Consider the following 13,796-nt stretch of genomic DNA (forward strand, 5'->3'; position numbering starts at 1 on the left):
AATGAGTGAATGCACTAGGGTAGTCATAACAAGACGCTAGAATGAATCGCAACTAGGGTTAACATACATTGGGTGACTAACTCAACCACTCCTCAACCACTAACTTTGGTGAGGGAGAAAAGACCCTATAAAGGAAAAAAGCACCCCTAATCCTTATTCCATTGGTCACTGCTTTAGAGGTTAATATTCTTAACACCATTGTGACCTTCCAAGGGCATTAATACCAACAACCCTATATGCATGAGCTTTTGAGACAGTAGACCTCATAGAAGATGAATGAGCAAGCTTCGAACGTTACATGTCATATATGATGCGGGGGTTGAGTTTGTGGTTGAGGGACCTATCGCATTGGATGGAGATGGTTATTATTTGGAGGATTTTTGGCTAGAGCATTCATGCTTATGGTTGCCACGTGGGTTGTAAAATGATTAGTGACTATCTTTCCAAATAGTGTCTACGGTCGTAAATGGTTCAAATTCCAAAGTGAGATACACTTAAAATGAGTCATTTGGAGTGGAGATGGGTTGGGTACAATTGTTCTTATGATCTTAAATCTGGAGTAAACTTGGCTTTTCAGTTGACATATTTTAAGATTTAGACACATATTCTAGAAACCTTCTTATGATAACTGTGCCGAAGCATGTCTCTATGAGAGTTGTCATATTATATCATGTCTTCTATTGTTTGATTTGTCGATGATGGTGTGTTGGCTTTCTATATTGCCTACTTAGATTTGTGGATTCTTTCAAATGGATGTGTTGAGGTGAGTAGTGTGTGGGTTTTTTGTCGGAGAGTAGACTAGACATTGATTGCAAGAAAGTGATGGGTTGCTACAGGATGAAATCTTTCATGTTCCTCAAGCCCAACAATATTGTAGAGGGGACTTCAAAACATGGAATCCAATGATTACTACTCCGCCTGGATTGTGAGTTAAACTAAGCTTTTAGTGTTTGTCTTTGATAAATTCATCATATTTGGTAGTTTTTGAAAAAGCTTGGCCTTGAAAGAAGATGCGTAGTCAAAATGTTAGATCTAAGAATTTGATAAGTAGCAGACACTTGCATGTAAATTTTGTACGTATAGTTACCACTTTTATTATTTAGTATAAGAAATTACATATAGTGCTACATTCAAGATTACCAATGCCTCTTGTAAAGAAAACATTTTTTTCATTCTAGGATAGGATTGCTAAGGAGTGTAGTGTATGTCACGAGACTCAAGTAAACATGTTTTCCTTTGACTTCTCTCATGAGCACGAATATAACCTCTAAAATGGACTGCATCAAGCACAGTGTTACCATTAGAAAGGGCCTCATAGACAACCTTATGCTAGTATGTAACTGGCCTTCACTTTTCCATGGACACTTATTCTATACCATTTCATTTTTAGCTGATTTATTCATAAAATATTAAAAGAACAATTAAAATTATTTAATTAAAATACTTTATTCCTATTCCCAATTAAGTAGGGTTAGAATATTCTAATTCTATTCCCAATTAAAAATCAAACTTGCTACAACTATGTTTTAGTAGAAAACAAAAAGTTTGAGAAGAATACCTTCCTATAAAAGAATTGCCTATAATACTTTGAAACATTGAGCAAGTAGCTATATTCATGCATGTTAATGTATTGATTTCAGCTTAGAGCATTGGTGTTGGTGAGGCTTGAGAAAGGAAAAATACAAGTTGTTGAAGGCTTTCTTAAGACTATGAATAAATGTTAGGGCATGCTAAAGAGGGTATCAAAAGGGCTCAAAATATGCTGAAACTTACGTGGATTCATATAGAAGAAAATATCAATTTTAGAGAAGGTGAGAAAGTCTATATAAAGAGTATGGGAGTTCTCTTTGTCCATCTGTTGACGCCGGGAACTGGTTGCTTGTTCTTCGATTGGATCCGGAGGCCTTCCATCCAAACCCCTGAGGATAGGTGAGGGTTCTAAATTGTCTATGGGCTATTGTGGAACATTCACAACACTAAAGAGAATTGGTGAGCTTGCTTACAAGCTGGCTCTATTGAAAGGAGGGTGTAGATGATATCCTGCCAGATGGCGACCAAGGTGGTCGAGGGTGGAATTGGATGCTCGCCCATCACCAGACTATAGCGAGCAAACCCAAATGTTCCACGCGGTGATACTGGCTGCTACCTCCCACATGCTATCCTCGGGCGGGGGGGATCTGAGCTATCAGGATGCGGTCCCTCCTGATAGCTCTGGGGGCATCCTGCTCTGGGATGCTGGGAGGATCAATGTGCCACTCCTCCTCATCGGCCCACCACTTTGATCATCTGCCCATGAATCCCACATCCAGACTCTTGTCCATATCTGGGGGTCTCTCAGTGAGTGCCTGAAGTAGGCCTCCAAGTCGTACACGGAAGAAACTAGGCTGCGTGCTGCCTCGTTGAATCATCATCCTCAAGGGGACCCCAGTACGAGAAAACTGACCCAACCATGTGCTGTCCATCCACATGCGGAGTCCATCCCACCAAGACTCATGGATGGCCAGGTCAATCTCCCTCATCTGCTGCCCTACCCCTCGCATATGCACTAAGGCTCCAAGCCTCGCCTCTGCCTCCATGGGTAATCTGCTCCATCTGTGAAAGGAGCAAGCCGGGCCACTATCTCGCTGCGCCCATCCAATGTGAGTCTGCTGCCCGAGCATACGCCCATCCTGATCCCTGATCTCCAGGTGCCAAATGAGGGGCTGATGAACTCCTCTCTGCAACGGGGCTGAGCACGGATGAGGCCCCCTGCGAGTCACTGCCATACCTTATGGAGGCTCCTCATCATGGGGAAACCCTTCCCCGTAAGGGGGCCTATGAGAAGATCCATTTGTGTGAATGCTGCCACTGCCCCCCAGTGCGTGGCATGTTCTTGAGAAGCCCTTGCTATGAGATGAGCTTCCAAGGCTCTGTGCCTGGGGTGAGGCCGCACACAACCAACTTGCCCAAGAGGGCTTTGCTTTGTATCTCCGGCTCAATGATACCCAAGCCTCCTAATGCTTGCGGCATGATCACCATCTGCCAAGTGACTTGGACTCTGGTATTCCTCATGATGTCCGATCCTGCCCAAAGGAAATTTCGAACCAAACGTTGGATATGTCCAATGTGTGAGAAAAAGCAAGAGAGCAAGAGTGAGCCAGATGGAGAGTGAGCTGAACGTAGTTCACTCCCAAAGTGTGCTGAACTGAAGTGACTGAAGTGAGTGTACAAGGAAAGAGATAAGGGTTTTGTCTAAGTGATAAAACCCTATCTAATTACTAACCGTAGTTAGAGATTGGACCGTGGTTAGGGGGAAAAACCTCTAAGAGGGAAAAGTGCCCCTAACTCACTTATTACATTACATTGGCCACTGCCTAGAATATATTAATAATTCTAACACCCCCTTGCAGTGCCAATGTGGTGTACAAGGTAGTGATTAATCACCAAAAGAAGATAAGTTTAGGGCATTGCGAAATGCCTCAAACTTCTCACATGGAAGTGCTTTGGTGAAGATGTCTGCAACATTGTTGTGTGTTGACACATAGATCATACTGATCTCCCTTGCATGCAACTTCTCTCTGAGATAATGATAATGAACCTCAATGTGCTTTGTGCGAGCATGAAACACATGATTCTTTGCCATTGCAATAGCACTTTGATTATCAAAGAATAGGAGAAGGACCCTCCAATATGAGACGAAGATCAGCGAACAAACGTTGCAGCCAAACACACTCAACTGTCGCTGTGAAAGCTGCCCTGTACTCAGCTTCACTTGAGGAAGTAACCACTGTAGATTGCTTCTTGCTTAGCCAAGAAATGCAAGCATTGCCCAAAAAGAAACAATTACCACTAGTAGACTGCCTGGTACCATAGTCTCCAGCCCAATCTGAATCACTGTAAGCATGCATCTACAAGTCAGGCCCCTTGGGAAACATCAAGCCAAAAGACTTTGTGTCTTGCAAATATTTGAAGATGCGTTTTACAGCCTGCCAATGTGTTGTCTTTGGGCTGTGCATATATCTGCTCACCTGAGATACTACATACTGAATATCGGGCCTGGTATTGCACAAGTATATGAGGCATCCAACAGCCTGGCTATAAAGTGTGAGTCGTGACATCCACTGATTCATTTGCATTATACATAGTAAGCTTCAGCCCCGGCTCCGTGGGAGTGGCAATAGGCTTACAATCATGCATATTGAACCTATCTAAGAGCTTCAGTACATACTTGGATTGAGACATAACGATGCCACGCTTGTCTTGTATAAATTGGACCCCCAAATAAAAATTTAACATGCCCAAATTTGTCATGTCAAAATCAGCTTTCAACTCAGCTTTAAAATCTGTAATTATATCCTCATTTGACCCTGTGAGTAGCATGTCATCTACATAAAGAATGATGACCAAAATATCCCCCCCATCCCTCTTGATGTAGAGGGTGCTTTCGGTAGGACTATTGTGTAATCCCTTACTTGCCAGGAATGCATCTATCTTGGCATACCATGCACGTGGGGCTTGTTTCAGCCCATATAAAGCTTTGTCAAGCTTGCATACCTGAAGTGCACTGGCAGAAAGTTCAAATCTAGGAGGTTGCTTGACATAAACCCCTTCCTGCAAGTCCCCATTAAGGAAAGCTGTTTATATGTTTAACTGATGGACATTCCACACAAAATTTGCAGCCATTGCAATAACTGATTGTATGGTGGTCATCCGGGATGTAGGAGCAAATGTCTCCTCATAATCTATGCCCTTCTTCTATGCATAGCCTTTGGCAACCAGCCGTGCCTTGTACCTGTCAATAGACCCATCTGGTTTCCTTTTTACCTTGAAAAGCCACTTGGTACCAATGGCATGCTTACCTGGTGGCAAATCCACAACATCTCAAGTCTGATTTTTCTCTATGGACTGCAACTCTTTATGCATGGCATGCATCCAATGCACATTATCCTTTGTTTCTTCAAAAGAGTCAGGGTCCTCTTCATCAAGAAGAGTCCCTGCATAAACTGTCTCAAATGAAAGAGCCCCCCCTGCGTGCCTTACTGCACTACGAGTCTTGCCAGGCAATGGGGCCTCAAGCCTACTCTCCCCGAGAGTCTGAAGCAACCAATTCGGGACTGTTTTGGTTGCATGTATCCCTTGAATCTCTTGCCTGACAACTTCAACCACACCATGAGGTGGTACAAAATCAGTGTGTATCCCTTGAATCTCTTGCCTGACAACTTCATCCACACTGTGAGGTGGTACAAAATCAGCCGGTGGCTGAATTGGGACATGTGGATCTGGAGGACGTTGCTGTAAATTCTTTGTGTATGTGCTGAATTTTCAGAGAATATAACATCTCTACTAACAAAAATCTTGCGTGTAGCAGGATTGTAGAGACGATAGCCTTTGCTTTGTGAACTATATCCCACAAAAGTGCATTTTAGTGCCTTATCTGACAACTTGTGTCGAAACTCCACAGGCACGTGGGCATATGCAACACAACCAAAAACTCTGAAATGGTCCACTGAAGGTTTTCTCCCATGCCATGCCTCATAGGAAGTGATTGTCTTCAAAGCCTTTGTAGGAGCCCGATTCAAAATATAGTTGGCACACATGAGGCCTTCAAGCCAAAACCTGTGAGGCAACTTCTTACTTGTGAGCATGCATCTATTCATCTCCATGGCAGTGCGATTCTTCCGCTTAGCTTTGCCATTCTGTTGAGGTGTAAGCCTCACTGTAAGCTGATGCGTGATGCCTTTCTCCTTCAAAAATGTCTCAAATTCATGAGACATATACTCCCCCCCTCAATCTGTGCGAAGTGTCTGCACCTTGAGTCCTGTCTCATTCTCAACCATAGCCACAAAGTGTTTGAAATGCATAAACACTTCCGATTTTGCCTTGAGACCATAGACCCAAGTGTAGTTGGTGAAGTCATCTATGAATGTAACAAAATAGAGATAACCCCCAAAAGCAGGTGTCCTCATGGGACCGCAAACATCACTTTGAATAAGCTGTAATTTTCGTGTAGTTTTCACTGCACCATCCTTCTTGAAGGGAAGTCTATGCATCTTGCCAAGGATGCAACCTTCACATGCATGAGGAGGCGGCGACTCCAAAGGAGGCAATGCATCAATCATATCATGCCTTTGAAGTGTCATTAAGCTGCCATAGCTCATGTGCCCATACCTGGCATGCCATAACTTCGCATTCTGCATCGCAGCAGTGGGAGTGCTAATTGATAATGCAAGATCGGATCTTTTTCATATAGATCAAGCTGAAAAAGACCCCGATACAAAGTGCCTGACAACATCAAAGCATAGTCATTCTCTTTGTCTCTGACTGCACACTTGTCATCATAAAAAACAACCTGAAATCCTCCTCTATTGAGTGAGGACACTAAAAGCAAATTCTTCTTTATCCCTGGCACATAGAGCACATCTGAAATTCTGAAATATGTGCCATCAGTGGATGTGAGAATAATGGCTCCCACTCCACACACTGAATAAGAAGAATTATTCGCACAAGTCACCTTCTTTTTGGTGGGTGGAGGATGCAGAGATACAAACAGACTCTTCTTGGAAGTGATGTGCTTTGAAGCACCACTGTCAAAATACCAAGTATGAAGTGTCTCATCGACACTACAAGAGCATGCATCCTTTGAAGGGTCAGAACTGCAAGTCAAGAAAGCATAAGGGTTATCATCATTAGTGGCTGTAGCATCTGAACTACCCACTGAAAAATCTGAAGTGCAAGATAGAAAGGCATAGTGCTCTTCCACAAAGTTGGTTGCAACATCTCCCCCATCATGAGAATGAGGAGCTAATGCATCTGACACAGCCATACGGGAATCCCTTTTCTTCTCTTTGGCTATGCGCTTCTTGCATTCTCTTTTTCTGCTCATCTGCGTCACCCTTTGCCTTATAAGAGGGCTGTCCTGAATCAGCTTTATGCTGATGTGTGGGCTGATTGGCATGTGGCTTTTGCTGCCCTTTACCCTTGGGCTTGAACTTGGAAAGCATAGCATGCTCGCTAGCCCGGGTTGCCATATTTCTTCGAGTCTGCTCCTCCTGCAACAGAAGGACTCAGGAAGAGAGTTCAGAGTGGTGGTGATCATCTCTGAATCTGGAATGACTTCATCAATATTCAGCAACTGTTCCCTCAAGTCCTGAAGCTTTGTGAGGTGAGAATTCATGGAATCTCCCTCATCCATATGCGTATGGGAAAGCTCTCGCTTCAGAAAGGAAGCTCTGGCATCATTTCTTGCTGCAAACATACTTTGTAGGATCTCCCAAGCTGCCATAGATGTCTTGCATGACCGAATGTGAGGTATAATGAACCTCTTGACAAAGAGAGAAATCACTGAAAAAGCTTGTGCATCTCTAGAGTCCCATCTTTTTTGCTCTGCTGTGGGAGCTCTTGGAGCGGCTGCTCCAACTACTTGTGCTGCATTTGCACCTCTATCCCTGTCTCCAGCTGTAGGAGTGACAGGTGTAGCTACTGTATCTGGTCTTGCTTCATCTCCATTGACATAATCCCAAAGATGTTTGCCAACCAAGATATTGCGAACCATGAAACTCCACAAGCAGTAGTTGGTGCCATCCAACTTATCCTCCAGTGTGAGAACTCTGAACACCTCATTGGGGTTGTTCTGAGCCATTTTCACTAGATAATCTCAAAAAACACAGCAAACTGACCAAGTAAAATCCCTTTCTGGGATGTCAAATGCACAAGTAAAATCTGCAAAGAAATCCTGCCCTCAGTGACAAATACTGTCACAGCCTATCCAAGGCTCAAAATGCACTTCAATGCTCTGTTGAATGCCCAAAAATCTGCAAATAGAATCTGCAGAATTGACTCGTACTGAGTCCAGAATTGCTTGCAAACTTCCAAAATGCTATTTGTACTTGCAAAATTGCAACCCAAATGCAAAAGCCCCAACTTCTTTCGAGAAATTGCATACAAAAGAGGGCAAATGATATGAAAGTCCCAAATGTTGCACAAATTGCCCTCTGCCTGCAAAAGCCCCAAATTTCATTGCCAGATTACAATGCAATTGCAAAAGTCCTAAAAATTCTCCAAAACTTGCAGATCTACTGCAATGTCTGCTACAGCTTCAAATGTGCTCCCAAAATCAAAGCCAAACAATGGCTGAATGCACAACTGAGCTTGCAAATGAACCTTGCCTGCAAATGACGGACACCGGACACCTTTAGCCCGTTAAAGTATGCAAGTACAGAACTGTACGGAATTGTACGGACGGACGTAACGTGCATGTACGGAATTGTACGTTTGTACGGACGAAAGTGATGCACATGTATGGAACATATGGATGAATGTACGGACCTGACATGTAGGTACGGACATCCGTACAATGGTACGGACATATTTTTGCGCGGGTGTGCAGACGGAAGCAGGAGCTGTACGAAATCCATACAGTTGTACGGACTGTGCGGACGGGTAGGTCGCGATGAAGCTGTACGGACGAGCGGGAGCTCGAACTTGGCGATGGAGTTGAAATGCGGGAGCTGGAAGTAAGAAGCGGGGAGCAGGGAGCAAGGAGCGGGAAGGAAGTACTCTGATACCAAATGTGAGAAAAAGCAAGAGAGCAAGAGTGAGCTAGATGGAGAGTGAGCTGAACGTAGTTCACTCCCAAAGTGTACTGAACTGAAGTGTCTGAAGTGAGTGTACAAGGAAAGAGATAAGGGTTTTGTCTTAGTGACAAAACCCTATCTAATCACTAATCGTAGTTAGAGATTAGACCGTGGTTAGGGGGAAAAACCTCTAAGAGGGAAAAGTGTCCCTAACTCACTTATTACATTACATTGGCAACTGCCTAGAATATATTAATATTTCTAACACAATGCACCCTTTGTGAAAGCACCAGCATGGGGCAATGTACCAGGCCGTGGCAAGAAGGACCTTGTTTGCCACTAGGGCACGGCCTGCTAGGGAGAGTTTGGCCGATCTCCAGTAGATAATCTTGTGCTGAACACTCTCGAGGATCGAGGCGATCTGCTGCTCTATTGTAATATCAATACTGGCATCTAGGTATCTCGTTGTCTAGCCCTGCGGTATCTAGCGGAAGCCAAAGGCATTCCCCCACTCTCGAATCTCCTGTCTCCTCAAAGCTCGTGAAGAAATCGATGGATTTTGTCTAGTTGATTCGTGCACAGAGGCCTCGCAATAGATAGCGTGGGCTCCCGTGGCTCTCTCCAAGCTCGTTGTGGTGCCCTTTACGTACAAGGCTATGTCATCTCCAAACTCTGAGTCTAGCAGCTCCTCTTGTTTGATTGGGAGCCTCAACCCTGTGAGGCCCGCCACCTGTGATCTCAAGTAGTAGCCCAAAGCCTCCGCCACAAACAAGAAGAGAAAGGGAGCTAGGGGACAGCCCTGACGTACCGAGCGAGAGAGGAAAGGCCTCGCCCAACAAGCATATGACTAGAGTTCCCCCCATAAAGCGCAGAGACTCCTCTAATCGATCTGTTTGAGAAACCCAACCTTTGCATAGTGCCCTCCAGGAAAGACCACTCCACCTTGTCGTAAGCCTCTAAAATTCCAAGAGAAGGATGGCCAAAGGCTGTGACTCCTCCCTGGCCCAATCCACTGCCTCCTTGAACGTGAAAATGTTGTCCAGGATGCTACGCTTCTGAATAAAGCCAGTCTGCGTGTCATGGATGATGTCAGTGAGATGAGGCTGTAATCGCAAACTCAAGACCTTGGTGAGGATCTTGTATGCGGTATCAAGCAGGGTGATTAGTCTCCACTGCCGAATGTCTGACCTATCTCCCTCTTTTGGGATCAAACAAATCCACCCCCTTCTCAGGTGCTGAGGAAGGGAGCCCGTGTCGAAGATCTCCTGGCAAGCTAGACGGAAAGGGGTGGAAATGATCTCCCAAAAGTTCCGAAAGAAGTCCAGAGTCAAGCCATCTTCGCCAGGACACTTTTGGGTCGGGAGGGCCTTGAGGGCTTCCCAGAGCTCCTCATCTGTGAAAGGCTCCTCCAGACTCTTGCACAACTCCTGCGAGACTACTGTAGGAACGTGGTCCCAAACTAGCTCATGGGCCACAAGGCAAGCTGGAGTCATCCTCTCTGCGCTTGAAAGAGCTGACTGTAGAAAACAATGGTCAGCTCTAGAATCTCTTGTGGATCGGTGTGCATAATGCCTTGCAGATCCTGTAAACGCTGCAACTGTGTGCTTGTTGATGGAGGTCTAGTGGTATGAAGGAACTGCTTCGTCATCCTGTCCCCCTGCATAATGCCTTGTGGACCCCGTAAACGCTGCAACTGTGTGCTTGTTGATCGAGGTCCAGTGGTATGAAGGAATTGCTTCATCATCCTGTCCCCCTGCTATACCCAACGGGCCCGGGTGGAGTGGTAGGAGAAATCAGTCCGCCGAACCTCCTTGTGCTGGAGGCAACAAGTGCATGCTGCTTCAAGAGCATTGTACATTTTGATGCATTGAGCAAAGCTAGGCAATTGTGGTGGTAGGTAATTATGCCTGTCTTAGGGATCGCATGCAAGAGCCTAGAGCCGAAGGAGGTCAACAATTGGTGGGAGCACCAATACTAAATATCCAAATGCAAACTTCTTAGAACTTTAAAATTTTAAGGGCGAAAAAATGTATTGAAAAAAAAAACACATAATTTAAAACATGTCCTTCAAGTAGCAAACATGTTCTATTGTAACTATGGTCGAGAATGATCACCCCACATCTATGCATGAGAGTCATCCACATGCCTTCTTTTTTTACTTGAATCCAAGCAACACCATCATCACATATATGTCAAGGAAATCCTTCCCAAAATGAGTACCTAGCTAAGTGTGAGCTTTGATTACAATAGGTAGAGGTTGAATTTTTGAAAATGAGGCAGCAGCAGTAGCTTGTCTTTCATGCTATTACGCACAAATGTCTTAACGCCAACAATAACTCAGCAAGCACCTCCGCAACCTCACATGACAGCCACGCTGCAAGAGAAATACCATGCTACTAGCGAGTTGCAAAGTTCATCACATACACGAAAAAGATTGTTGAGTTTCTAAATTCTAGGAGTGGCGGCATTAACTGGGCTTCATTCATATGTGTAGAAGGCATAGATTTTGATACTAAATTCATGTGGCTTGTCGAAATGCAACAAGATGAGAAAAGCATATTCCTTACTCCATGTTTGCCTTCACATACATGAGGAAATTAGATTTGCTCCTCTAATAGTGTCTTTTTTGCAATTTTGCAATTGATTAATTTAGTTTGCAATTGATTGACTATAGACATTTTTCTTTGTTAGTGGTAAAGCGAAGTATCAAAGGAACCAATCAAAACAGCAAAACGTCAATTGACAAGTTGATGTATGTCAAATATATTGCTAATTTGCAAAACAAAGTACCTCACTCACCTGCTACATGATATTGGTTGTAGACTTTTATCAAAATTCAAAATTCTTTTTTCATTAATATTGCACAATTTCTAATGTATGCAGCCTTTTACAAAAATACTACTAAAGCTGCAGGAGATGCCTTTGCTTTAAAACTGCAATTGTTACCTTATATTGGCTTCTAAGTTTGTGAGACTATTGATTAAAGAGATTTCTTTTTAAAAACTTGTTTTTTACTTGTTGAACAATATTAACCATCATTTATTGCTAAGATTAATAATTTCTAATCTGCCTTGCGGCTCCATAATAGGGCAGCAAACTATCATGAAGAACAAGGACTAATCCTTCAAGAAGGCACACGTCCAACCAAACATTTATTTTAAGTATGCAGAAACATAGAGAGACCTACGAGAAAATCAACTAATAAAGGGGGAAAGCTAGGTCCCTAACCTTCAGAACTGCATTTGCACATGCTTGCAATTGTGTTCTATTCCCTAGAGCCCCATATTACTTTGGAATTGCACAGCAAAAACAATCATTGCCCAACGCCTAGGGAAGGATGGGTTCTCAAATTTTGGCCAAAACCTGATTGCAGTTTGCTTAATGTTAGAAACGAGAGAGTGAGAGAGCAGGAAGCAAGAGAGCTGAACGTAGTACTTGCAATAGAAGATGTTAGAAAGAACCCAACAGAGGGTACACACAGCGGAAGACTTATAGTAATGCCCAGGAGCCCACACAGTGTGCGTGTGGGGTGTGGAATCACAAACTTCTTAACTTAATGTGCATAAAATAGATGTGCAGACTCATCAATAGACAATGAACCAGCCAGACAGAGAAACCACCAAAATAATATATTTCCGTCCAAAGCTATGGACACAATACAAAAGAGATAGATCCAGAGTCCCACCAATGGTGTGGTCCTCTGATCTTACCACAAGGTACTTCTCTTATCTGTTGGCTATCTCTAGACTCAAGCCCGCGTGCTCCACCTCAAGTGCCTGTAGACTTTCTGTTCAGAATGGTTCTCTCTACCTTACTGCCTGTAGATCAGCCTAGGTAGGCAGCACTTACTAGCTCAGTCTGCAGCACTCTTTAGGTCTCCTTCACCTCCTAGGAAAAGGCCCAAGGAAGCCCTTTCTACTGCTCCTGTCTCCTGTAAATCTGCTACTCCAGAGAATGTGATGATCACAACACCTTGCTGCCCTAGAAGACAGCCAAGGTCCAGCCTCTAGGGAACTCAGTTTGCAGCTCACCTTCCACTCTCCTTCACCCCCAGTGTGAGGCCCAAGGGAGTGGCTTCTGGCTGCTCCTGCTCTGGCTGAATGTTGTTCCAAGTGATGATGATCACAGCACCTTGCTGCCCTAGAAGACAGCCAAGGTCCAGCCCTTCCTGGCTAGGTCTGCAGCCCTTGTTGCACTCTCACCTCCTGTAGATAGGCCCAGAGAGTAGGCTTCCTGCTGCTCCTTTCTGCCCTGAACTGCTGGCTATGCTGGATAATGAAATGAGGCAAGTGCCTCTCCTTTTATAGGGCTCAAGGCCCTTTCAAATGGACCGACCAGCCAGCCCTAAATGGGCCGACTGGACAGACCTGGTTGGCTCAGCCCAACCAGCCCTATATAAGGGCCCTAGCCAGGCCCTTTTGGGCTGCTGCTAGGCTCCCCTTTGCTGCTGCTGGGGACCCTGCTGCAGGCTGCATACCTGGCCATAGACCCCCACTATGCTGCGCTATTTCTTGGCTCCCTGATCTGCCCACACGTGTGCGCCTCAGCTCCGTACTGTTCCGTACTGTTGCTGACATAATCCGTGAGCTCATGGCCTCTTCTCTTGGGTCCCTATTGCTGTCCTCTGCTCCGCCTTATGCAGGACAGGTACCCTCCTCTCTTCTTTTGGGGCACATCCTGCCCTAGGTCTCCCTCCCCCATGCTCTCCTCATATGGGGGCTTACAGATGGGGAGGTGACCACTCCAACAGAAGAAGTGACGGTTACAAGAAGTGTCTAAGTGACAAAACCTTATCCTTCACTAACTGTAGTTAGTGAACTAACTGTGGTTAGGGGGAAAAACCTCTAAATGAGGGAAAAGTGCCCCTAACCTACTTATTACATTACATTGGTCACTGCTGAATTATAATAATAATCCTAACACCCCCCTGCAGTGCCAATGTCATGTACAAGGAAATGATCAATCACCAAAAGGATATAAGTTCAGGGCACTACGAAATGCCTCAAACTTTTTACGTGGAAGTGGTTTGGTGAAGATGTCTGCAACATTGTCATGTGTTGACACATAGATCATACTGATCTCTCCTACATGCAACTTCTCTCTGACATAGTGATAGTGAACCTCAATGTGCTTCGTGCGAGCATGAAACACAGGATTCCTTGCCGCTGCTATAGCACTCTGACTATCAGTGAGAATCGGAGAAGGACCCTCCAATGAAAGATGAAGATCAGCAAATAAACGATG

At 44.5% G+C, this 13,796-nt stretch overlaps 1 protein-coding gene across 4 annotated transcripts in view; it reads left to right on the top strand.

The window, feature by feature from the left end:
- ALG10 (DIE2/ALG10 family) overlaps window positions 1-13,796 on the top strand; it is a 102,480-nt gene that overhangs the window by 14,034 nt on the left and 74,650 nt on the right. For 3 of the 4 annotated variants that reach the window (XM_087391484.1, XM_087391485.1, XM_087391487.1), the window contains one exon: window positions 837-925. The exons of the other annotated variant lie outside the window; for it this stretch is intronic. In XM_087391484.1, coding sequence (XP_087247610.1) covers window positions 837-925 — 89 coding nt within the window. The remainder of the gene's footprint in view (window positions 1-836; window positions 926-13,796) is intronic. 4 annotated transcript variants of the gene reach the window in all.

Source organism: Dipteris shenzhenensis, chromosome 20, assembly GCF_047967505.1.
Source record: "Dipteris shenzhenensis isolate YYH24624 ecotype China chromosome 20, Dip_SZ_1.0, whole genome shotgun sequence".
Lineage (NCBI taxonomy): Eukaryota > Viridiplantae > Streptophyta > Polypodiopsida > Gleicheniales > Dipteridaceae > Dipteris > Dipteris shenzhenensis.